The 23,998-nt window shown below is 43.6% G+C and overlaps 1 protein-coding gene across 1 annotated transcript in view; it reads left to right on the plus strand.

Moving 5' to 3' along the window:
• The window catches only part of LOC139599012 (guanine nucleotide-binding protein G(q) subunit alpha), a 201,174-nt gene that overhangs the window by 122,782 nt on the left and 54,394 nt on the right, over positions 1 to 23,998 (plus strand). Inside the window, exon 3 of the mRNA XM_071445944.1 lies at positions 12,540 to 12,694. Coding sequence (XP_071302045.1) covers positions 12,540 to 12,694 — 155 coding nt within the window. The remainder of the gene's footprint in view (positions 1 to 12,539; positions 12,695 to 23,998) is intronic.

Raw genomic sequence — 23,998 nt, forward strand, 5'->3', positions numbered from 1 at the left:
CCACCCCTAGGGCAAAACCAAAATGGTAGCTCCCCCCATGCTGTCTGCCATGTGGCACCTCAGAGAACAGGCAGCACACCGGAGAGGGTCTTGTGGCTCAAACCTCCTCCCCCCAGACTGGGAACAATAGAAAAACAGGAACAAAATGAAACCCAATGAGATAGTTCAAACCAGGAACTATGCTGCCAAGATGCACGGTCCTGAGCAAGCTCCCTCCCCCGGGCAGCAGCAGTGGTGGTGGCGATGGGGGATGCTGTCACTGTCTGGATCTTCCCTTACTTGCGGTGAGTATCCTTCCCCGACAGCGAGTGGCAATGGCAGTGGGGAGTGCTGGGTCTTTCTCTCAGCGAAGGCAGCAGCAAACTGGCAGGCAACATGCAGCTGGGTCCCGAGCAGGCTCTGGCTGCACACAGCTCGACTGGACTGGGGGCCACCCCTGCCACTCCATTTCCCAAGGCAATCTCTGGGTCAGAAGCTGTCTTTTCAAGGCTTTGGGCTCCACAGCTGGACAAAATGATGAACCGGGGACCTGTGGTGACGATGCGGTCTGGAAAGCCCCAGCCCCTCCCCAGCTCCAGGCCAGAGAAAGAATGGCAGACCTTATGCTTCCCTCTACTGCCTTAAAAAAGACAATCCACTAAAGATGATGTAGAAGAGTGTAGAATACATGATTTTGTAAACCCTAATGCTAAATTCTACCTTCTATCCCTGTAACTAGGTCACCACTGTTGTAAGATTCCAGAAGGTTAGTGCATCTATGGAAAGAATATGGGAACAGATCCATTTTCTGTCCTGCCTAGTCACTGAGGAACATGAGTGCTTTCAAAAAATTAGAACATAAGTAGAAAACTGAGACTATGAAACTGTCATGGTTTAGGAATGGTACTCCTCAATTTAGTTCTCCCAATGAGACTTTCCAGACAAGACTGCCGCTTAGTCATTTCTCCCACCCCCTCTTCCATCCCCCCCTCCCCATGGGTGGCCAGAGAGGAGAACTGGATGCACAAAAGGCAAAGGTCACAGGGTGAGATAAGAGCAATTTACTGTAAACAGCAACAAGATAGGAAAACTAACAGTAACAGCAAGAATATCAATAAGAAAAACATAGAAAAAGAGAACGGTTCATGTCTTAGGATGCAAATGCAAGATATGGCAAGGGATGTATATTTTATTGCCATCTGTTAGCTGTGGGGCAGTTATCTTCTGTTAATTGAGCCATCTGTTAAAACCAGGTGATGCAGTTTTCTTTATCTCTTCCACTACCCATCCTCCCTCAGAGGAGATATCTTCTGTTAATGGGCCATTGAGTCTCACTGCATGACTGATAAAATTACATCATCCCCTTGTGAGATGCTCTGCCCAGAGGGAGGAGCCAAGCATTCCTACCTAGATATAATCTGAGATTTGGAACACCACAGTCAGCCTTCTCCCACTGGATTCCCAGAGGAGCAGCTTTCTTCTCCACTGGATTCTCAGAGGAAGACCAGGCCCATCTACACCACCACTGGACCTTCAGAGGAAAACTACACCCTTATACAGGATCACTGCTTCAACAGAACCGCATCTTTCACTCCAGGAGGACTGCACCCACCATTTAATCAGACTGCTGCCAACACCCTGACCCACAGGGTGTTAGGTTGTATTCTGACTCTGTCAGTGGTTTGTTTTCTTTTTTGTACTATTACATTTGTGTTTTTAATTTTCCTAGTAAAGAACTGTTATTCCTACTCCCATATCTTTGCCTGAGAGCCTCTTAATTTCAAAATTATATTAATTCAGAGGGAGGGGGTTTACATTTTCCATTTCAAGGGAGGCTCCTGCCTGCCTTAGCAGACACCTGTCTTTTCAAACCAAGACAGATCACATGCAAAAATGCTCACCACAAATCCAGACTCAACCCAACTACAGCCACAGCCATAACTGGAAGGAACCCTTTTTCCCCGGAAGCGAGACAGTCCCTTCCCCTGTGTCCTAGCGTAACTTTACGATGCTTAATCCACATTCGTCTTTTTAACCCAGAAATAAGTTTTACACCTTTAAAACTAGTTCTAAGAGTGAAGAGGGGGAGACAGAAAAGTAGTGAGTTATCTGAGGTGTCTGTATTCAAAAACATAGGGTTAAATCTTCAGCTTTTCTTCTCACAAACTGTGTTGTCTGCAGCACAGACAGCAAGAAAGAGCTCTCCTTTGCTTTTAATTAGTTTTTAGCTAGCTGAGACAGAAAAGTTCCCTGAACTGTAGCTTTTCTTTTTCTTAAAACTGGTCAGTCATGCTCTAAACTGAAAACCCAAAATAAACACTGAAAGCTCACACCCGTGGCCCACCAGGGCCCAGAATGCGGCATTTTCCAGTGCAAGAAGAACTAATAAGAGACTGAACGAACCAAACTACACCCCACAAAAGAAACTTTTTGAATTTACCATCTCTTTAAAGCAGCAGGAGGTTTTATTGTTTAATATAATAATTTTTTATGCTTGTGAATACTTTGCTTGTTAAATAAACAGTTTTTTCCACTTTTCTCCATCAAAATCTTTTTCTGAACCAGTCAGGAGAAGGACCGCTTAAATCTACTTTCTAGAGGAACCCCTTTAAAAGTTTCCTCTTAAATTTACCCTAAACCAGGACACCCTGGCAATGACATAAGGTGTTATCGCATAACATGTCTTGGCCATGCCCCCTCCCACTGATCTGGGGTAGAAAAAGGACAGAACCTTAGAGATTTAAAAATATATTTATTTTTAATGCAATCAAGGGGAAAATAATATTGCCAGAATGACCACCATAAAAGTATAATTATCTTCAAGCTCAGAATTAGGTTTTAACATTGTCAATAATTTTCTGAAGGCAATGGTGAAGAAGGAGAAGATAGCTATTTTGGTATCATCTAACTCTCTGATTTCCTGGTTTCAGAAACATAAAATCATTGTTAGAAAATAACTCTAATAGTATTCCTAGAAATTTCAGTTTTCTTTTTCTGGGATGATTCTTTTTAATACCTGTAGAATTTAAGGAAGAAACTTGTAAAAATTAAAAATTTATGTGATTTGATATAGATAATTGGATTAATGTTTCTATAACATCTGTGGCAAATAATGTGCAATGTTACATGTATTCCTATATCTTCAGAAGGACATGGAAAATGTTCTTTGACTACTGATGTCAAGTGTATCAGACTCTGAAGTTAGATCATCTAGATTTTGTTTGCAGAACATTACAGCTAACTAGTAATTGCATTTTAATTACCAATTTGAATTTGGTGGTACTCGCAGAATCCTTTTTTGTTTTGTTTGTTTCACTGCTTTGATAGCAGTTGTTGGTGTTGCAAAAGAAAGAAATCTCAGATGGTACAATTTTTTAAGGGGTGGTAGCTTTATTTTTTTGTTTCAAGTAATGTTTATTTTTGGGTACAGCAAAAAGTATCAGTGAAGCCTAAGAAGTACTAGGTAAAGGTTATACTGCGGAAACTGGATGAATGATGAGTCCTCAGATTTTTCATGCAAGCAGTTTGAGTGCTAACATCAAAAGTAATGTTCCAAGATTGATATTATATTAGTGGAAGGAAACTAAACCAAATATTTAGCAGTTTTAGCACCACACATCATGCATACTTGAGTCTTTTTCTGTATTAAATTCATGCTTTTGTATATCATTCGGCTTCAGTAGAATTACTTTTGTTTTTATGGGATTGAGAAAACAAGCCAATAGATGAGATCCTGGTTTCAAATCTCTTTTTGACCAGAAATTAGAAGCCAGTAAAAGATACCAACTGACAAAGACTCAGAGAAAGAAAAATTGCAATCTACAGCAAAGTATAGTACCTCTGGGGAACAAGACACCATAGTCTAGACGTAGCATAAAGACTTGAAATCTGTGTGAAGGGTTATTACTTTTTTAAGAAAAGCAGCTTTGTTGTCAAGAGCTGTATGTCAGTAGGATACAAGTAGTCATAAGTCTACCCAGGGAACCAGAAACATTTTTTATTGAGGAAAGAATGTTTCTATGTTTCTTTTAAAAGGCTGAATTAGATTTCTGCTGCATATGTGTCACTGGTATATATTGAACTTCATTTCAGAGGTTTTTGCCACATAGTGCAAAGTCATATTAGTTCTGGGGCAGGACAAGCAGAACTGAGAAACAAAGCTATTTAAAATCTTCATCTATTTTTTAGTAATTTTATGTCTAAATTATTAACTGAAAAAAGTAATTACCTTTTATGATGCTCCTGATGTATAATACTTGAGCATCTGTCAATTATGATGAATTTCCAACGAAAGCTTAAGAGCAACTTTTGAATACTGAGTCCGTCTTTTACCTATGTTAGCATTTTGATATCAGCTGGCCATACTTTCAGAGATCAAGAACAATAAAATAAATAATATCTGAATATATTGTGTATCGGTTTGTCACAAGTAGTGAGCAAATACTTGGGGTATCATTCTTTTGGAAGACTATAAAGCAAATTGAATACATAACTGGGCTTCAGCAAAAAATACAAAATCTTTTGGGAAAAAATATATCTTCCTGTTTCACAAGAGTATTGGCTTGTGCTTAGTTGAATGCCATTTTGTAAAAATTTTGTTATCAGATAGTAGAAACCCTTCATGATCTGTCCAGTTTTGGGATGGGTGAACATGATGTTCCAGAAGAAAATAAACTTTGTTAGAACTTGGAGACTTGAATTTTTAGAATAGAGAACATATGTTCTCCATATCTCAAAGACAAACATTTTTCAGATTGAACTTGGGGTTCTTGATTTCCCTATGAGTAGACAATAGCTGCAGGTATAAAATTTTGTTAAGTAATGAGTTGTAGCATTCTCCTGGACTGCCTCAAAAGAGAGGTGACAGGTTATACATGTGAAAGTAGGATAAATTACTTTAAAATTAACAAACCCAGTCCTTTTTTTATGTACTAACCTGATTTAAAATGGAAAGGGGTCTGTGTCCTTACTGAAATGAGTCTAGTCTGAAATGTAGACTAAATTTGAGAATAGAATCCCTTTTTTTTTCTTTGCTAAGTTTTCATCTGTTCTTTTACACTCTTAGTGTATATACATATAAATGAATCTCTTTAAAAGACAAGTTTTCTCCCTCCTTCCCATTCTTTCTGCTCCTATCAGTCTAACTCTGTCAAGTTGCTTAAGAGATGATAATTTTAAAGCAAGCATATTATATGCCCTAAAATTAGATTTGAAAAATGAAAACTTTCTTAAAATGTACCTTAATTAAGTATAAATTTTCATAAGAATATTTTATAAATTTCAGCCACATAATACTGGATTAGGATAAGATTATTCTGAAATAATGGCCCATATACTCATTTATTAATTTACCTTCTCTCGTATAATTCCGATTACTATTTTTCTTAGTTTGAACACACCTTAACATCATTCATTCATAACCACACATTGGTAAGATGGCCAGTCTGAAAAATTATTCCTGTTAATCACATTCACAATATATGAATGTCTTGGTTTGAAAAGACGGGTGTCTGCTAAGACAGGCAGGAGCCTCCCTTGAAATGGAAAATGTAAACCCCCTCCCTCTGAATTAATATAATTTTGAAATTAAGGGGCTCTCAGGCAAAGATATGGGAGTAGGAATAACAGTTCTTTACTAGGAAAAAATAAAAACACAAATGTAATAGTACAAAAAAGAAAACAAACCACTGACAGAGTCAGAATACAACCTAACACCCTGTGGGTCAGGGTGTTGGCAGCAGTCTGATTAAATGGTGGGTGCAGTCCTCCTGGAGTGAAAGATGCGGTTCTGTTGAAGCAGTGATCCTGTATAAGGGTGTAGTTTTCCTCTGAAGGTCCAGTGGTGGTGTAGATGGGCCTGGTCTTCCTCTGAGAATCCAGTGGAGAAGAAAGCTGCTCCTCTGGGAATCCAGTGGGAGAAGGCTGACTGTGGTGTTCCAAATCTCAGATTATATCTAGGTAGGAATGCTTGGCTCCTCCCTCTGGGCAGAGCATCTCACAAGGGGATGATGTAATTTTATCAGTCATGCAGTGAGACTCAATGGCCCATTAACAGAAGATATCTCCTCTGAGGGAGGATGGGTAGTGGAAGAGATAAAGAAAACTGCATCACCTGGTTTTAACAGATGGCTCAATTAACAGAAGATAACTGCCCCACAGCTAACAGATGGCAATAAAATACACACTCAGCTACACTTTTCAACCTAAGACATTATCCACCCCTTATTCTATTACCATCTGCATCTTAGCCAAATCAATAAACTCTACACAGTGAAACTTTACACACAGTTTTCACTTAAGAATAGGTTTCCCTGTGGTACACAACGGGCTTCTCCATCTTTCTGCATTACCCAATAAGTGTAACCATGTCCTTAAGCAAAAACAATCCCTCAGATGGGTTCATCTTTGCCTGAGGTCAGACTAATCCAGTCTTTCCTAAAGTACCTTTCATGTGTACCATAGGGACTTTATGTCCATCCACTGTGTGCAAGGGTTCAGACTCGGCAGGACTAGCTCGATTGATGGACCCACGGGTGTTGACCATCCACGTGGCTTTTGCAAAGTTAATGTCTCAATTTGTAAAGGTTCCCCCGCCAGGTTCCTTCAGGGTAGTCTTAAGCAGTCCGTTGCACCAATCAACTTTCCCAGCAGCTGGTGCATGATAAGGGATATGATATAACCATTCAATACCATGTTCTCTGGCCCAGGTGTTTATAAAGCCATTCTTGAAATGGGTCCTGTTGTCTGACTCAGTTCTCTCAGGGGTGCCATGTCTCTACAGGACTTGCTTTTCCAGGCCCAAGATGGTTTTCCGGGCAGTAGTGTGAGGTACAGGGTAGGTCTCCAACTAGCCAGTGGTGGCTTCCACCATGGTCAGCACATAGTGCTTACTGGGGCAGTGTGATGTAGTCAATCTGCCAGGCCTCTCCATACTTATATTTGGACCACTGCCCACCATACTATAGGGCTTTCACCCGCTTGGCCTGCTTGATCTCAGCACACATCTCACAGTCATGGATAAAGTGAGAAATAGTGTCCATGGTTAAATCTACCCCTCGGTCTCATGCTCACTTATAGGTGGCATCTCGGCCCTGATGGCCTGAGGCATCATGAGCCCATTGAGCTAAGAACAACTCTCTCTTGTGTTGCCAATCTAAGTCTGTCTTTGACACCTCTATCTTTGTAGCCTGATCTACCTGCTCATTGTGTCGGTGTTCCTCATTAGCTTGACTCTTGGGGACATGGGCATCTACATGACAGACTTTCACAGGTAACTTCTCTACCTGAGTGACAATGTCTTTCTACTCATCGGCAGCTCAGACTGGTTTTCCTCTACGTTGCCAGTTGGCCTTTTTCCACTTTTCTAGCCAGCCACACAGAGCATTGGCTACCATCCATGAATCAGTGTAGAGGTAGAGCTTTGGCCACTTCTCTCTTTCAGCAATGTCCAGGGCCAGCTGAACGACCTTGAGTTCAGCAAGTTGGCTTGATCCACCTTCTCCTTTGGTAGCTTGTGCAATTTGTCTTGTGGGGCTCCATACGGCTGCTTTCTACTTCCAGTTCATCTCTATGATGCAACGAGAAACATCAGTGAAAAGAGAGTATCGTGTTTCTTCTGCTGGTAGTCTGTTGTACAGAGGAGCTTCTTCAGCCTGTGTCACTTGTTCCTGCTCTTCTTCATCAGTGAGACTAAAGTTTCCAACTTCAGGCACGTTTGTAATTATTTCCAAAGTCCCGGGGCAATACGGGCGTGCTGTGTGATGAGGGTAATCCATTTGCTCCATGTGGCATCAGTGGCATGGTGGGTAGAGGAAACCTTTCCTTTAAACATCCATCTCAGCAGTGGTAGTCAGGGTGCCAGGAGGAGTTGTGCTTCCATGCCGATCACCTCTGAGGCAGCTTGAACTCCTTCATAGGGGGCCATGATTTCCTTCTCTGTTGTAGTGTAGTTGGCTTCAGATCCTTTGTAGCTTCGACTCCAAAATCCCAGTGGTCAGCCTCGAGTCTCTCTAGGCACCTTCTGCCACAGGCTCCAGGACAAGCCATTGTTCCTGGCGGCAGAGTAAAGCACATTCTTCACCTCTCATCCCATCCTGACTAGGACAAGGGCTACCGGCTGAATGATCTCCTGCTCAATCTGGGCGAAGGCTTGTTGCTGTTCAGAGACCCAGTGGAAATCGTTCTTCTTGCAGGTAACCAGGTAGAGAGGGCTCACAATTTGACTGTACTCAGGAATGTGCATTCTCCAAAAACATGGTGCCTAGGAAAGCTTGTGTTTTCTTCTTGCTGGTCAGTAGAGACATCACAGTGATCTTATTGATGACATCAGTGGGAATCTGATGCTGTCCATCTTGCCACTTTACTCCTAGGAACTGGATCTCTCAGGCAGGTTCTTTGACGTTGCTCTTCTTGATGGCGAAGCCAGCTTTCAGCAGAATATGGATGATGCTCTCTCTCAAATGCTTCCATTGCTGTGTTCCACCACACAATGATGTCATCAACATACTGGAGATGTTCTGGAGCTTCACTCTTTTCTAGTGCAGCTCAGATCAGTCCATGGCAGATGGTGGGGCTGTGTTTCCACCCCTGGGGCAGTCGGTTCCAGGTGTACCGCACTCCCCTCCAGGTGAAGGCAAACTAAAGCCTGCACTCTGCTGCCAGAGGAATGGAGAAAAATGCATTGGCAATGTCAATAGTGGCATACCACCTCGCTGCCTAGTCTCCAGCTCGTACTGGAGTTCCGGCATGTCTGGCACAACAGCGCTCAGTGATGGAGTCACTTCATTCAAGCTATGATAGTCCACCGTCAGTCTCCATTTTCTGTCAGACTTGCACACAGGCCAAATGGGGCTGTTGAAAGCGTGAATGGGTTTTGCTGAGCACCCCTTGGCTCTCCAGCTCACAGATCATCTTATGGATGGGGATCACAGCATCTTGATTCATCTGATACTGCCCATGGTGCATCATCGAGGTGGCAATCGGTACTTGTTGCTTTTCTACCCTCAGGAGTCCTACTGCAGATGGGTTTTCTGATAGTCCAGGCAAGATGTTCAATTGCCTAATGTCCTCTGCCTCTACAGCAGCTATTTCAAAAGCCCACCTGAGTCCCTTTGGGTCTTTGTAATTGTCATTCTCGAGAAAGTCTATGCCTAGAATACACAGGCCCTCTGGGCTGGTCACAATAGGATGTTTTTGCCACTCCTTCCCAGTCAGGCTCACCTTGGCTTCCAACAGGGTCAATTGCTGTGATCCCCCCATTACCCCAGCAATGGAAACAGGTTCTGCCCCCACATGTCCCAATGGCATTAGGGTACATTGAGCACTAGTATCAACTAACGTTTCAAATTTCTGTGGCTCTGATGTGCCAGGCCATTGGATCCACACCGTCCAAAAGATCCAGTTTTCCTGTGCCTCTTCCTGGCTAGAGGCAGGGCCCCTCTAGCCCTGTTTATCATTCCTTCCCTGGGCATACATGCTAGAGATACCTTCAAGGGGATTTTACAGATCATACCCAGCAGCTCAGTCATGGGAGGCTGAGGCTGCTTTCACTTTAGTGGAACTCCCTTGGTTAGTGTTTCCCTCCTTGTGTTGACACACCCATTCTGCCAGGACAGAAGTAGGTTTCTGTTGTATTGCACTAAATAGTATATTTAGTTGTTGTTTTGCACTGGGTTTGGTATTTTGCACTGAATAGTATGTTTGTATCCTCATGGGTTTCCCCCCTCATATCACATGGTCTTCCCCTCTCCCCTAAGCCCGAGTAGTGGTGGTCTCTCCCCATGTTACTCCTCCCCTCGCCCCTCCCCCCTCCCCTCACTTGTATCGCATTGGCTGTGGCCCCTCTCCTCTGCCCCCCTTTCCCTGGGTTTAATATCTCCTGCCATCAGACATTCCGGCCGCTTTCCCCCCAGGGACACCACCTTGATTCCCAGGCGGCTTCTATCCAGAATAAAGTGGGCCTCTGGTCCCCAGAGTAAAGAGCGCCTCAAGTCTTTTACTTTTGTCCTTGTAAGACTGCAAGGGGCCAAGGTGCAGAGCTAGCTGGATCGGACCCCCGAAAAGGCCCCAGAGATCACTCTTACAGGTTTCACATCCCATGTCTTCCCCATGGTTACGCAGGAAGAACCACAGGTCAGCTCGGATGGTGTACCATATCTCTCTATCTGGGGGATGTTGGGCTCTGATTTTGCTGCCTGTGACTTTCACTGGTGCTGTATGGGAACTGTTCCTCCTCACCTCCTCCCTCATCTCCCTCATCTCCTCTTGGAGGCTTCTAATTACAGCAGAGACATGGGCCTGCATCAGGCCATTGATCATACTCTCATAATTTCTAAGCTTGTTGGCGACAGAACCTACTGTCTTGGTTGGTATCGGCATTAATTGTTGCAATGAAGGTGGTGTATTGAGATGGCCCTAGATTTGCCAGTCTACAACAGTTGCCCTGTGCACCTGGCTTTGTCAGGGTCATTATCATGCTGTCCATCCCTCCCAAAGAGTACCTCCAATACTGCTACTTCTCTCAGCTGTTGGATCCCTTCCTCAAGGGTCTTCTAGCGCATTCTATGATGGTGCCCTTGCATTCTCTCCCTGTGGACAAACCTCTCTCTGACACTCATTAAAAGCTGCTCCCAGAGGGAAAGGGGACCCTGGCTCCCTTATGAATACCTGATTCACACCTGAGTCCTGGGTCAGGGGCCCCACATTCCTTGCCTCACCACCATCTAGTTGCACACCTGTACCCATAAGGTCCCAGACCCAAAGTAACCAGGTTATATAAGCCTGACGTCCCTGTTGTACGTCTTTGTGCAGATTACGTAGACTTTCATACGTCAGGGACTTTGTGATGATCTCAACTGTTGGCTCCCCTGTGGGTTGTGAAGGCGCTCCATTCTTATCCTTATCTGGGTGTTTTGATTTCATCTTAGACTCCCTCATTTCCACAGGGGTGATGTTGCTGGCTGTGACTGGCCTTGCAGTTCAGCTGGAACCTGGACAGTTGTAACGTCTGTGGGTTCCACTGCTGCACCATTAAACTCTCCCTCTTTGAGGCAGGAGGAGGGTTTCTCACCAGCTGGAGAAATGTACTCTTTCAGCATCTGGCTCATCTCACGTATCTCCTTTACCAGAACCCCCACCCAAGCTGGGTGGTTTATTTCTGAGGGGGGCTGTGGGGCATGGTCAGGCTCTGGGGCAGCATCCCTAGTCCCCAGAGCCGTGTCAGGTTCTGTGGCAGTATCCCTACTTTCTGGGGTAGGTGTCAGGGTGGTTATCCAAGTCAATCTTCCTTTATCTCTGAATGCTAAATAGAACAGGCTTAACAGGTATATCAGCAACATCGACCACTGTATGATGTCATTAGCATTTAGATAAGATTTGAACCCTTCCAAAACTGGTGGGGCAGACCCAAAGAGATGGTTAAAGGGTTGGGAGAAAATTTCCCCCGGTATAATTTCCTCACAGTAGGTACCATTATTAAAGTAACCCCAAAAACATACAGTTAGTGTGTGATAGCTCTGACTCCATGTGCCTGCCTTCCAGAGGAAGTTAAATATCCATGAATTCCTCCCCCTATTAACCCATAAAGCAAACTGAATAACAGCCACAGTAGCCTTAGTTATAGGAACCATATTTAGATAAGGACATTCAAATGGGAGAAATATAGCCATGACCACATGCCACCCGAACCAGGGCAAGCTAGACCACATGGTGATACTTAACGGGTTTTCCATATCCAGCACACAAAAAATTAGGTTACTCAAGAACTGCTATTTCTTTTTCACCCTTTTTCTCTCGATATCCTTGAGCCTCACACTGGGCGCCAAAATCTGTCTTGGTTTGCTAAGGCAAGCAGGAGCCGTCCTTAAAATGGAAAATGTAAACCCCCTCCCTCTGAATTAATATAATTTTGAAATTAAGGGGCTCTCAGGCAAAGATATGGGAGTAGGAATAACAGTTCTTTACTAGGAAAAAATAAAAATGCAGTTATACAAAACAACAGTGACAGAATCAGAATACAACCTAACACCCTGTGGGTCAGGGTGTTGGCAGCAGTCTGATTAAATGGTGGGTGCAGTCCTCCTGGAGTGAAAGATGCGGTTCTGTTGAAGCAGTGATCCTGTATAAGGGTGTAGTTTTCCTCTGAAGGTCCAGTGGTGGTGTAGATGGGCCTGGTCTTCCTCTGAGAATCCAGTGGAGAAGAAAGCTGCTCCTCTGGGAATCCAGTGGGAGAAGGCTGACTGTGGTGTTCCAAATCTCAGATTATATCTAGGTAGGAATGCTTGGCTCCTCCCTCTGGGCAGAGCATCTCACAAGGGGATGATGTAATTTTATCAGTCATGCAGTGAGACTCAATGGCCCATTAACAGAAGATATCTCCTCTGAGGGAGGATGGGTAGTGGAAGAGATAAAGAAAACTGCCTAATTAACAGAAGATAACTGCCCCACAGCTAACAGATGGCAATAAAATACACACTCAGCTGCACCTTTCAACCTGAGAAAATGAACTATTTGTAAACATAGAAAATGAAATAAATTCAATTGTTTTCTTTGTTTCAAATTAGGCTCATGCACAGTTAGTTCGAGAAGTCGATGTAGAGAAGGTGTCAACTTTTGAGAACCCCTATGTAGATGCACTGAGAAGTTTATGGAATGACCCTGGAATCCAGGAATGTTATGATAGACGACGAGAATATCAGTTATCAGATTCAACAAAATAGTAAGTATATAGTGGGTACAAATAACTGTATCTTATTTTCCGTTCTTTCTATCAAATTAATTCATACTCTTTATCTTTGTATACTATTTTTTTGTGTACTTACATGTACAGTTTCTTTATGTGTGTGTACAAGTATCTGCGTGTGCATACATATTCAGCACAAACCTGCACTTAATTATGTGAATGTAAAGACTACTGTAAGGAAGGTAGTGAATCTAGTTTAGTATTTTGTATGTGTTTCTCAAAACATAAGTGTATGATAATTTGAAATCTTACATTATTACTAGGAAAGTGCAATCAAAGGTAGACCTCTGCAATTCATAAAAATTGCAATGCCCTTGAACATCTGTTTTCCTTGTTTAAAATAGCAATGGAATTTAGCATTGGACCCTGAGCATTGTCTAAATGTCATCTCCAAGAAATTCAGATGCTCTGAGTAATATACTACAGAGGTCTGGTAAAATTTTTCATCTGGTAAAAAAAAAGTATGGTTAAGTCAATGGAACATGGCATACACATAACAAAAATCTGGAGATTTATCTGCATAGTAGCCTGAGGGTCCTTATCTAGCACAATCCTTTATACATGATTGAGTCAAGACAAACTTTAAAATACCTTGCTGATACAGTTTAGGCAGCTAGAGAGCTACTAGTGTGTGAATTAGGTCTGCTGAGATTGGCTCAAATGCTCTCTAATTACCATACCACATTTTGCTTCTGCTTTATCAAGCCTCTCATACAGACTGTTCTATGTTAGGTCACATGTAGGGGGGTGAAGGGCAAGGAGACAGAGACCACTCTCCCCAGATGTTCATGTGGCACAGAGACCTTTATTTTCCATGCCCTCCCTTATATAGAAGATTTGAAAGACCCAGTCTGGGTGCTCTCATTGGTTTGAACTCCACACCCCTTCGGGTCTTGGACCACTGAAATGCCTGCAGTCTTATGAGAGATCTGATCAGCCAAAACCCTTGTCACTCAGCCCAGGGGCTGGAAACATGGCACCAACATCTAACCCTTTCTTTTCTATAAATTTCAATTTGCATTATAGCTGCAGCATTTATGTCCAGGACCTGATAGGGGAGAGCTCAGGTAAATATGCCACAGGCATTAGGCTTATAGGTTACAGATTACAACTTTTTTGTAAAAACAGCAAACCATTTAACCAATGAAGAAAATGAAACAGTCTGTAAGAACAAGAATCATTCAACCCTTATTAAAGAAAAAAAACAAAAACAAACCCAACTGGAAAACTAGGAAACAATCTGTAGACAAGGAAAACAGTTTGTAAACAGGGAAATAATTTGTAAACAGATTGAGTCTTTATGTGAACTGTAGTCCCAGATTTCCATGAGGTAGTCATCAATCACTCTGATCACACGGCTCTGTGATGTCTGCTGAGGGTTTATCAGGAGGGTGCTGTCTGTGGTCCTGAGCAGGACACAGTGCAGGTCGGATGCATCTGGCAGGTACCCAACATGTCCCACTGTCTGTTGAAACACATACATATCCCCGACCCCAGGTAATGAGATCCCAAGGACCCTCCCATGTATTGGTAAGGAGGTCTTGTACCATTACCTTGGGTTTGGGCAATTGAACATGGCAGGATGATTGTAGTGATAAGAAGTGATTTAGGATAACTGGATTCTAATACTTTTAGGTGATTCAATGTGTATATACCTTTAGCTATTCTGCTTTGTGGAGTCTCACCACACATACCTCCCTTTTGTTTATTAAGTATACCTTTTAAGGTACCATGTGCCCTTTCCACTATGGCTTGTCCAGTCAGTAAATGAGGGATACGGGTTTGGTTTGATACACCCCAGAGCTGTAGAAATCACCTGGTTTTCTGTGAGATGTATGCAGGGCCATTATCAGTTTTGATGGTTTGGGGAATGCCCAAGGATGCAAAAGCTGATCGCCAGTGTGCCATGGCATACTGTCCTCTTTCCCCTGTGTGTACTGTAGTCCATATTGCTGAGGAAAAGGTGTCAATTGACACATGGGTGTATTTAAAATGGCCAGATTCAGGGATGTGTGTGACATCAGTTTGATAGATTTGCAAAGCACGCAGTCCACGGGGGTTCACTCCCATCTGCAATGGCGCAGCGTGACCTTGACAGTCAACACAGATGCTAACAATATTATGAGCCTCTGTGTTTGACAGCTGAAATTGCTGCTGCAAAGCTCAAGCACCTTGGTGGAAAAAATTGTGCAATGCCTTTGCTTGTGCCAGCAAATCTGGTTTTGGTGCTGTCCAAGCAGGGATAGCTAGCATATCTGCCCTGGCAGTGCCCTCTGTGATAAAACCTGGTAAATTTGTGTGGCTCCTGATGTGTAGGATGTAGTATGGGTAAGTCCTGGCCTGGATGGTTAGACATAGAAATTTTAGCAATTTAAACAGTTGCTCATTATCAATCTCTTTTAGTAGTGTTCGGTCTAACCTTTGTGCGATGTCAGCCACATATGCAGAATCAGTTATGACATTTAGGGGAGAGTGGGGAAAACATTGAAAAGCCGTAGCTACAGCCCGTAGCTCTACTATTTGAGGTGATCCATTCTTGTGTCCCTCCAATGTTTGCCACTCACTCTCCTCTATCCATGTCACAATGGCCTTTCCTGTTTTCCCAGAGCCATCAGTAAACACCGTAACACCCTTTAGGGGTGTTCGGCTATTTAGGGGTTTTAGAGAGTGTAGTTTCACCACTTAGCTTTAGTGATTTATGGCTTGGTAAGTGGTAAGTGATTTGTCCAGTAAAGTTTTGAAGGGTGCATTGCAAGGCTGTGCAGTTAGCAAGACTCCACTTGAATTCCTCTTGTTTTATGGGAATAATAATTTGTGCAGGGTCTTTTGCATTCACTTGCAGACACCTGTGACAGCATTTAATGATTAGCTGTGCAGTTAGCTCAGACACAGTAGGTGCCGACTTTTTTGATCGATGAGGTAAGAATACCCACTGTAGGATGTGCAAAGGGTCAGGCCATTGTGTGTTCCACTGTCCAATAATGCCCGTAATATGAGAGTCAGCAATGATAAAGAATACGGTGATACATACCTCTGGGCATATCCAGTGGACCTGTATGTTTGTGATAGCTTGCTCTACTGTTTCGAGAGCAGCTTTTGCGTCTGGGGTTAGTTTTCCGGGGGAAGTTAATTCGGGATCCCCTTTCAGGAGGTCAAATAAGAGTGCTAATTGTGAACTGTTTACTCCCAGATATGGTCTGACCCAGTTTATAGTACCCAAAAGTTTCTGTGCATCATTTAAATTCTCAGGCTTGGTCGAAAATTGAATTGGCTGTGGCTGTATTGTTTTGTTCATAATTTTAAGTCCCAAATATTTCCAGGGTGCTTGTTATTGCACTTTCTCTGGCACCACCTGTAGCCCAAATTATTTCAGTGCTGGCAGCAGGTTTGGCTGAATCTGTAAGAGTTCCCCTTTTGTTTGGGATGCAACCAAAATGTCATCCATGTAATGATAACAGTATGCCCCTGGAAACTGTTCTCTCATGGATGAGAGTGCTTGTGCAACATACCACTGACAGATACTGGGACTGTTGCGCATTCCTTGTGGAAGTACACACCATCGATAACACTGTGCTGGTGCAGCGTTATTAATGGAGGGCACCGTAAAGGCAAACTTTGAGGTATCGTTTGGCTTCAGTAGAATAGTGAAAAAGCAATCTTTTAGGTCCACAATCAGGATGTCCCAGGAGCCAGGTATCATTGTAGGGGAAGGCATACCGCCTTGTAAAGCCCCCATGCCCTCCATCACTGAATTGATTCTTCTCAGGTCATGGAGCAATCTCCATTTACCTGATTTCTTTTTTACCACAAATACAGGGGTATTCCAGGGGCTCATAGAGGGTTCTATGTGTCCTTGTGCTAGTTGTTCTTGTACAAGTGTTTTTAGGGCATTTAACTTTTCTTCCTCAAGGGGCCACTGTGGTATCCACACAGGCTGATCTGTAAGCCATTTTAAGGCTGGTGTGGAACACCTTGCGCCCTTCAACACAGCGGCCCCTGTTAAAAATCCCTTCCTACCCGGACCCCCCATGCAGACAGAACATCCCTCCCCTACAGTTTCAACGGTGCAGTAGTGATGTATGGCCATATTGTAGCTGTTTGGCCCTCAGGATTTTTTATCAGCACAGGATTGCTGCTTCAGCATCTGTGTGACCCCTCCTAGGCCAGCAATGGCAGATCCCAAAGGTGTAGTAGGCCACGATGGTGGCCACATGTTGGCAGAGATGATGGTGATGTCTGCTCCTGTGTCAACCGTCCCACTGACCTTTATCCATGAGGGCTTTGCCTTAGGCATCATCATAGTACAAACCATGTTGGGTCTTTCATTAATCACGATTTGAGTCCAGTTCACCTGGGGTTGCCCTGTGGATCCAAAACCTTGATCTTCTTGCTTTCTAGAGTCTGTTGTGGGGATATAAGACTTAAAAGGGACAAGTTGAGCAATTCTAGTTTTTTCGGGAATGGTCACTGGTGGTGTAGGGGTGGAAACCATTGCATGTATTTGTCCAGCAAAACTTGTATCGATAACAATAGGGTACAATTATACCTTGCATTGTGGTACTGGACTTTCCAATTAACAGTGCACTTAATTCTTCCCCGATCGGCCCCCAAGTCTAGAGAGGGACCCTGTGTACCTGTGAAGTGCATATAGTTATTGTGACAGAGGTGGACACATCCATTCCAGCTGCTTCTCGAGTCCCTCTTGTGAGCTGATCACATAGGCTTGTGCCGGGGGGTGGGAAATTACTTGTGTCACCAAGCGATTTCTGTCCTTGCTCGGTATCCTGTTTCCCTGGTTCTTAAGAAATTGACCATTAGCATGAAGTCTTGACATGCATACCTTGGCCACATGTCCGGTCCTTCCTCATCAGCTGCAGCTGGTATATGCTCTGTTCTGTCCTTGAAACATCCCCCGTGGAAAGGACTTCTGGGGACAGTTTGCTCTCAGGTGGCCTTCCTGACCACACTGGAAGCATTGAGGTGCTACCTTTGCAGCTGCTGTTATAGAATCTGCTAACATAGTCATGTTATGAAAATTGGATCCAACCTTAGCACAGGCATTTATCAGGTCATTTAGTGATGGGTTCTCATTAGGTAACAGTTCTACCACCCTCCGGCAATCCTCATTGGCACTGTCTTTTGCCAGCTGTAAAATTAGCTGATTTCTGCACTAACAATTTGTTTTTCCATTGCATCTTGCAATCTCTCTATGATTTCTAAGTATGGTTCTCTGACTCCTTGCCTTATCTTTGAGTATGTTTGGGTTGGGTTTGTCATGCTAGCTACTTTGAACAGTGCTTGCAGACCCAATTCCTTTACTTGTGCCAGTATTAGTGGGTGTAACCTGGCTTGGAGCTTCATATCGTCCACTGGCATGAGACCCAGAAGCTGAGGGACCCTTGCCCCATAACATGGGTCCTCCCGTGGAATCTTTAGATTTTTTAACCCTTGTTTATAAGCACTGCTCTTCCATGCTGATTCAAAAACCATATATTGGACAGTTGTAAACATCAGTTTTGCTAGTTGCTTTATAGCAAAGGGAGTTATCTCCTCAGTGGTTAAGAACTGTAGCATATTAGCAACTGCAGTAGAACCCAAACCATGCTTGGCCACAAGTTGACACAGTTCAGATAGAGCTGGCCATTGAAAAGGGGTATATTTGTCAGAACTAGTCCCATTGCCTCTTATTACAGGATAAGCTCCCAGTGTCTCATCCTCTGGTTCCCCGTCCCCCAATATAGGAACATTAATGAGTTCTGCTCCCTCATAGTCTCCACTCACAATAGCAGCAAGCTTTGCCTTTTCCCAGATGCTTGCAGGATCTGGCAGGACTGTCAGCAACAAGACGACTGTGGTATTCTCGTGGTGTTCTGCAGGGGGACGATGATACCTTGTGTCCCTTGCCGGCATGTAAGGCTGTAGTTCTGGTAGAGGCGGGGCTGAGGGGGTAGCTGCTCTGCTTCTGGGTTGGATGTCTGCTGGGGTTCCTGGTGGATGCGTTCCCAGACCTGCCCTTGGGGGTAAGGTCGGTGGCGGGACCACTCCCATCGGAGGTGAGGCTGTGTTCCACGGAGGATGGCTTGGGTGCAGGGGCCCGCCCCCTGTCGCAGGCGGGGTCATGGGGGTAGGCACATCCCTCGAAGGTGTGGCTTTGGAGCCAGCCCACTAAATCTCCGGGGAAGTTGGTGTTTCCATGGTGATGGGAAGTACAGGCGGACCCGGTGCGAATGGTGGGGGGGCGATGTCAGCGGCCACGTGACACGGTGTAATGGCTGCGGAATTCCCCTTTAACCTGGGAGGGCTCAGAGCGGCCGCATGGCATAGTGTCCCGAGGGGGTAAGAAGCACCCACAACGTGGTCTGTTCCCCCAGAACGGGGTGGCATGGCATACCTGCCTGGATCGGCGATATATTGGCCCGGGGTAGCTGCATGGTGATTACAACAGTCCGGACTGGACACAGGGCATCCCGGAGCTACAGCGGCATCCCTCTCTCCACGTGGCCGGATTGTGCAACCGGCGCTGCTGGTTCCCTGGGCATTGCCGACAGTTGCGGCTCGGGCAGCCCCCGGATGGTCTCCGTTTCCCGGGATTCCCCCACTCCCTGGGGCTGTGCGGTTTCCCACGATCACTCCACAGTGGTCAACCGTCGTCTCAATGTAGCAGGGCACGTCTTCACAGTAGCCGGGGCCAGCCGGCTCCCACGCAGGGTGGAACAGAGGAATGGCTGCGCTACTGCCCTTCCCTCTTTGCCTTTCATAATCTAATTGTTTTAACAAGTCCAGAACAAGCGTTCATGGTTTATAATACCGATGGCTGCATCATTGCCAAATAAGACTGCCTCAAATATATTTTGTCCAACCCTCTCCCAAAAAGGCAAATTTAAAACGTTCCCTTCTGATATGTGCAGTTAATGGTTTCTGCACCACGTGAATAAAGCTTGTAGAGGTCATTCATTGTGGTTTATCCCTCTTTTTTGAAAGAAGAAAATCAGTACCTTCATTATGGAGTTTTCTGGTCCTGACATCCAAGCTCCCATGGTCTCCTAAGAGATTCCAGTCCACAAAAACAGGGCTAGAAACCTTGTAGCACTTTCTGCTACTTAGCAAAGTCCTGTTTTTTCACCGTATTGGCTCTTCCACTAACCCAGCTCCCAGGATGTATTTCTCTGGTTCCAAACATCAATCTGGGCTCTGATGCCCTTGTAATCCGGCTCCCACACCAATTCCCAGCTCTTACACTGCTTGTAATCTGGTTCTACACCGATTTCCAGCTCTAATGCTGTGTGTCCCCTTTGCTCTGTGCTGCTGAATTCTATCACTTCAGGGTTCACCACGTGTTAGGTCACGTGTCAGGGGGTGAGGGGCAAGGAGACAGAGACCACTCACCCTAGATGTTAGTGTGGCACAGAGACCTTTATTTTCCATGCCCTCCCTTATATAGAGGATTTGAAAGACCCGGTCTGGGTGCTCTCATTGGTTTGAACTCCATGCCCCTTCGGGTCCTGGACCACTGAAATGCCTGCAGTCTTATGAGAGATCTGATTGGCCAAAACCCTTGTCACTCAGCCCAGGGGCTGGCAACGTGACACCAACAGTTCTATGCAATATGCTGTCCCATAGAGCTGGTTACCATCACAGTCTATCACTTTTACTACTTATATATGCATATTTTGATGCACAGTGGTTCAAAATACTGTAAAATCTCTCTTGTATTGCATAGATTCTCAGTGTCCCCAAATATAAAATATTGTGTTTTATTTTTCAATGGTAAGAAAGCTAAAAATCATAGGAAATTACATATAAGTGAAAATTTCTAGCGTACATAAGTAGGAAAAGAACATTTTAAAGCCAAATTAAGCTAACGATGATTTCTGATTGTTTTAATTTTTAAATGAACAGCAAACATAAGTAGAAGGTAAAACAGAGCTTTTCTTATACTTTGAGTTTCTTATATTTGTATGTCCCAACTTTGATTCCATGATAGATATAATACTGATTTCAAATTTGAAATTAATGCATATATTTTAATGTTTGCCTTAGAATAATACAATAAAATTAAAAATCTCCAAAGTAGGGAATAGGCATCTGATCTCACTTCAGATCAAATTGTACTGAATCTGTGAGAAACAACTGCTCATTTTGAAAATTTAAAAAGGTTTATTAAACCTTAACAGAAATACAACAAAGGACTACATAAGGAAAAACCTGCAACACTGGGAACTACCCCTCATGCATACCACGTGGCCAGTTAGTCTTCAAGATGGATGCTCAGTCTTTTATACCCCTGGGGGTTGCATCAGCTACCCCTGGCCCCTCCCAAAGTCTGTCAGTCAGCTCTTCTTTGCCATTTATCAGAGGAGACGGCTTTCTTGTAACTTGATTGGAGATCAGGTGTTGCCATGCCGCACCCCCTAAGAAACAAGCTTTTCCATTCCCAACTGTCCCAGGTAAGGGACACGTGTACTCCTTCTTTTTTACCTGTCCTAGACAACCCCGGCTGTCTGATGGTATCAATACAGGGAGGGAAAGGGAACTATGGGGACAACAGAGAACATCTAAACTACAATAACATAACTATACATCACTAAAGCTTTTCTTAATATTCACACAATAGTTATCTTTTAATTGTGAGAGCCAATCATCTCATTATCCATCTATAACAAATCTTAGTTTTGACCTAGTTCTAATGAAATCATCACCATAGCAGATCTTTGGAGTAGTATTAAACTAATACAGCTCATTAATGAGCTATAGAAACACAATTTTCATACATTTTCTTGCAGACGGGAAATATACTAGTTGATTGGTAATTTTTAAAGCTCAGCATCTGTAACCCTTTAACAACATGATTTATTGAGGATTTTGTAGATTTTAATTATAAAATAATTCAGTTTATTTTATGGTCTGCAAAAATTGTTTTAGAACAAGTAATAAAACATTAGAATTATGAAGCACTATATATGAATCTTTACCTGAGCTTCTCTTATATTTATGCTTGCAAATAGAGTTTCTTTACATCTGTAAGTCCAGGAAAAGCAATTAGCAGAAACCAAAGAGGCATTATTTAAAAATACAGTCCGGATGTCAACAATCAGGGTCAAAGAAACTTATCCAAACTTATCCTTTGATGCAAATAAGCAGACACTACTTTATTCAGGGTGCCGGGGACACTTAACAAACAAACCTCATCCATTTTATTTACTTTTTCTGCTGAATCATTGTTATATAAATTCTTTTGCATACTATGCATACCATGCCTGCTCTTAAATTTACCCTTTACATTGATTGATTCCAATAGTTAATAACTTCATTAATATTCTTATCCTAAAACAATCATTGGTCATCTCTACTGAGGTCTACTGATTCCAATTCTTAATGTTAAAATCAAGATGGGAAGGGTAGTGGGTTTCCAAGCAGCATAATTGGAGGGCATGACAGTCTCCATCGCTTCTTGACTGAAACATAAGGGTCCAGTAACTTCTTAGGGAGATTTCTGTGGTTACACATTCCAAACACATAATTCCTCATATTTCTATACTTTATACTTCACAATGTTCTATTTATAATCATGGCTAAACCTTTAATATGATTAAATTGATTATTTGATCAAAATATTCATGTCACACATGTTTAGGGATAAAACATTGTCCTTGTTTTAGCCAGGACAGGGTTAGGTTTTGCAGTAGGCGGGAGGAGGCATGACCAGGGCCTGGAGGTTATTCTATACCATCGCACATCGTTGCTGGGGGTGGGGGAAGGGACTCCCTTCTGAGGAGAAGGGATTCCTTTTGGTTGAGCAAGTGTGGCAGACAGGGCAGTCAGGATGGGGAAGCAGTCACATCGGGTTGGGCTCTGCAGAGAGCATTTTTGCATGTGAATCACTCTATTTCATACACTTTTGTTGTTAATATTGTTGCTGTTGCTGTTTGTTTTCTTGTCTCATTGCCATTTCCAGTAAATTGTTCTTATCTCAAACCGGGATCTTTACCTTTTGTACCTCCAGTTCTCCTTTCTGGCCAGCTGTGGGGGAGGAAGAGAGGGATGGGGAGCAAGTAAACAGCAGTGGGGTTTGGAGAATCTTAGTGGGAGAACTAAATTGGTGTTATAGATGGATAATGAGATGATTGGCTCTCACAATTAAAAGATAACTATTGTGTGAATATTAAGAAAAGCTTTAGTGATGTTTTAGATGTCCTCTGTTCTCCCCATAGTTCCCTTCCCCCCCCCCCCCCCCCCCCCCATATTGATACCATCAGATAGCCGGGGTTGTCTAGGACAGGTAAAAAAGAAGGAGTACACATGTGTCCCTTACCTGGGACAGTTGGGAATGGAAAAGCTTGTTTCTTAGGGGGTGCGGCATGGCAACACCTGATCTCCAATCAAGTTACAAGAAAACAGTCTCCACTGATAAATGGCAAAGAAGAGCTGACTGACAGACTTTGGGAGGGGCCAGGGGTAGCTGATGCAACCCCCAGGGGTATAAAAGACTGAGCATCCATCTTGAAGACTAACTGGCCACGTGGTATGCATGAGGGGTAGTTCCCAGTGTTGCAGGTTTTTCCTTATGTAGTCCTTTGTTGTATTTCTGTTAAGGTTTAATAAACCTTTCTAAATTTTCAAAGTGAGCGGTTCTTTCTCACAAGTGGGGAATTGTCCGGGATATAAAGCCTCTTTGCCCGTGGCCTAGGAGATTTCAGACGAATGGCGCCGCTGCTGATTTTAGCAGTTCGAACAACTTCTCTTGGGACCATTGGTGACTGCAGGTAAACCTGGAGACTACAAAGGACTATATAACGAAAAAGAAGAAGAAGGATCAAGAAGATTGTGAGTATAAGTGTGTGTATGCCCGAAGTGTGAGGGAAGTAGTTTGGGGAGTGTGCTTAAGATTAAAGATCCTCATAATTGTTTTGGCAACAATATAGTTCCGTAATTCCAGTATATGAACGTGAGCTTCACATTAGTAATATACTGATCCATCATGGTCTGTTGAAGCTTCAGGATAATGGATGGTTGGAAGCAGGGCGGGACGCTTATGAGAAGAATGGGGGGAACCCGGTAACTGGCGGGACACGTGTAAAAGAAGGGCTGAAATGCGGTGGACGGGATGAGTAATACAAAAGCAGGGACCCTCGGCTTGGTGGGACGCGTGAGATTAAGGGATTTGTAAGAGCTCAAAAGCACTTGGAAGTCGCCAAGTGGAGAGACACGGTGTTGAAGTGATAACGAAAATCACTATTCAGCAGTGTTTGCAGCCGCGCCCGATGCAGCGAGTTTAAAATA

This window comes from Agelaius tricolor, unplaced genomic scaffold (assembly GCF_023055355.1).
Source record: "Agelaius tricolor isolate 1412-34295 unplaced genomic scaffold, bAgeTri1.0.p SCAF_21, whole genome shotgun sequence".
Classification (NCBI taxonomy): domain Eukaryota; kingdom Metazoa; phylum Chordata; class Aves; order Passeriformes; family Icteridae; genus Agelaius; species Agelaius tricolor.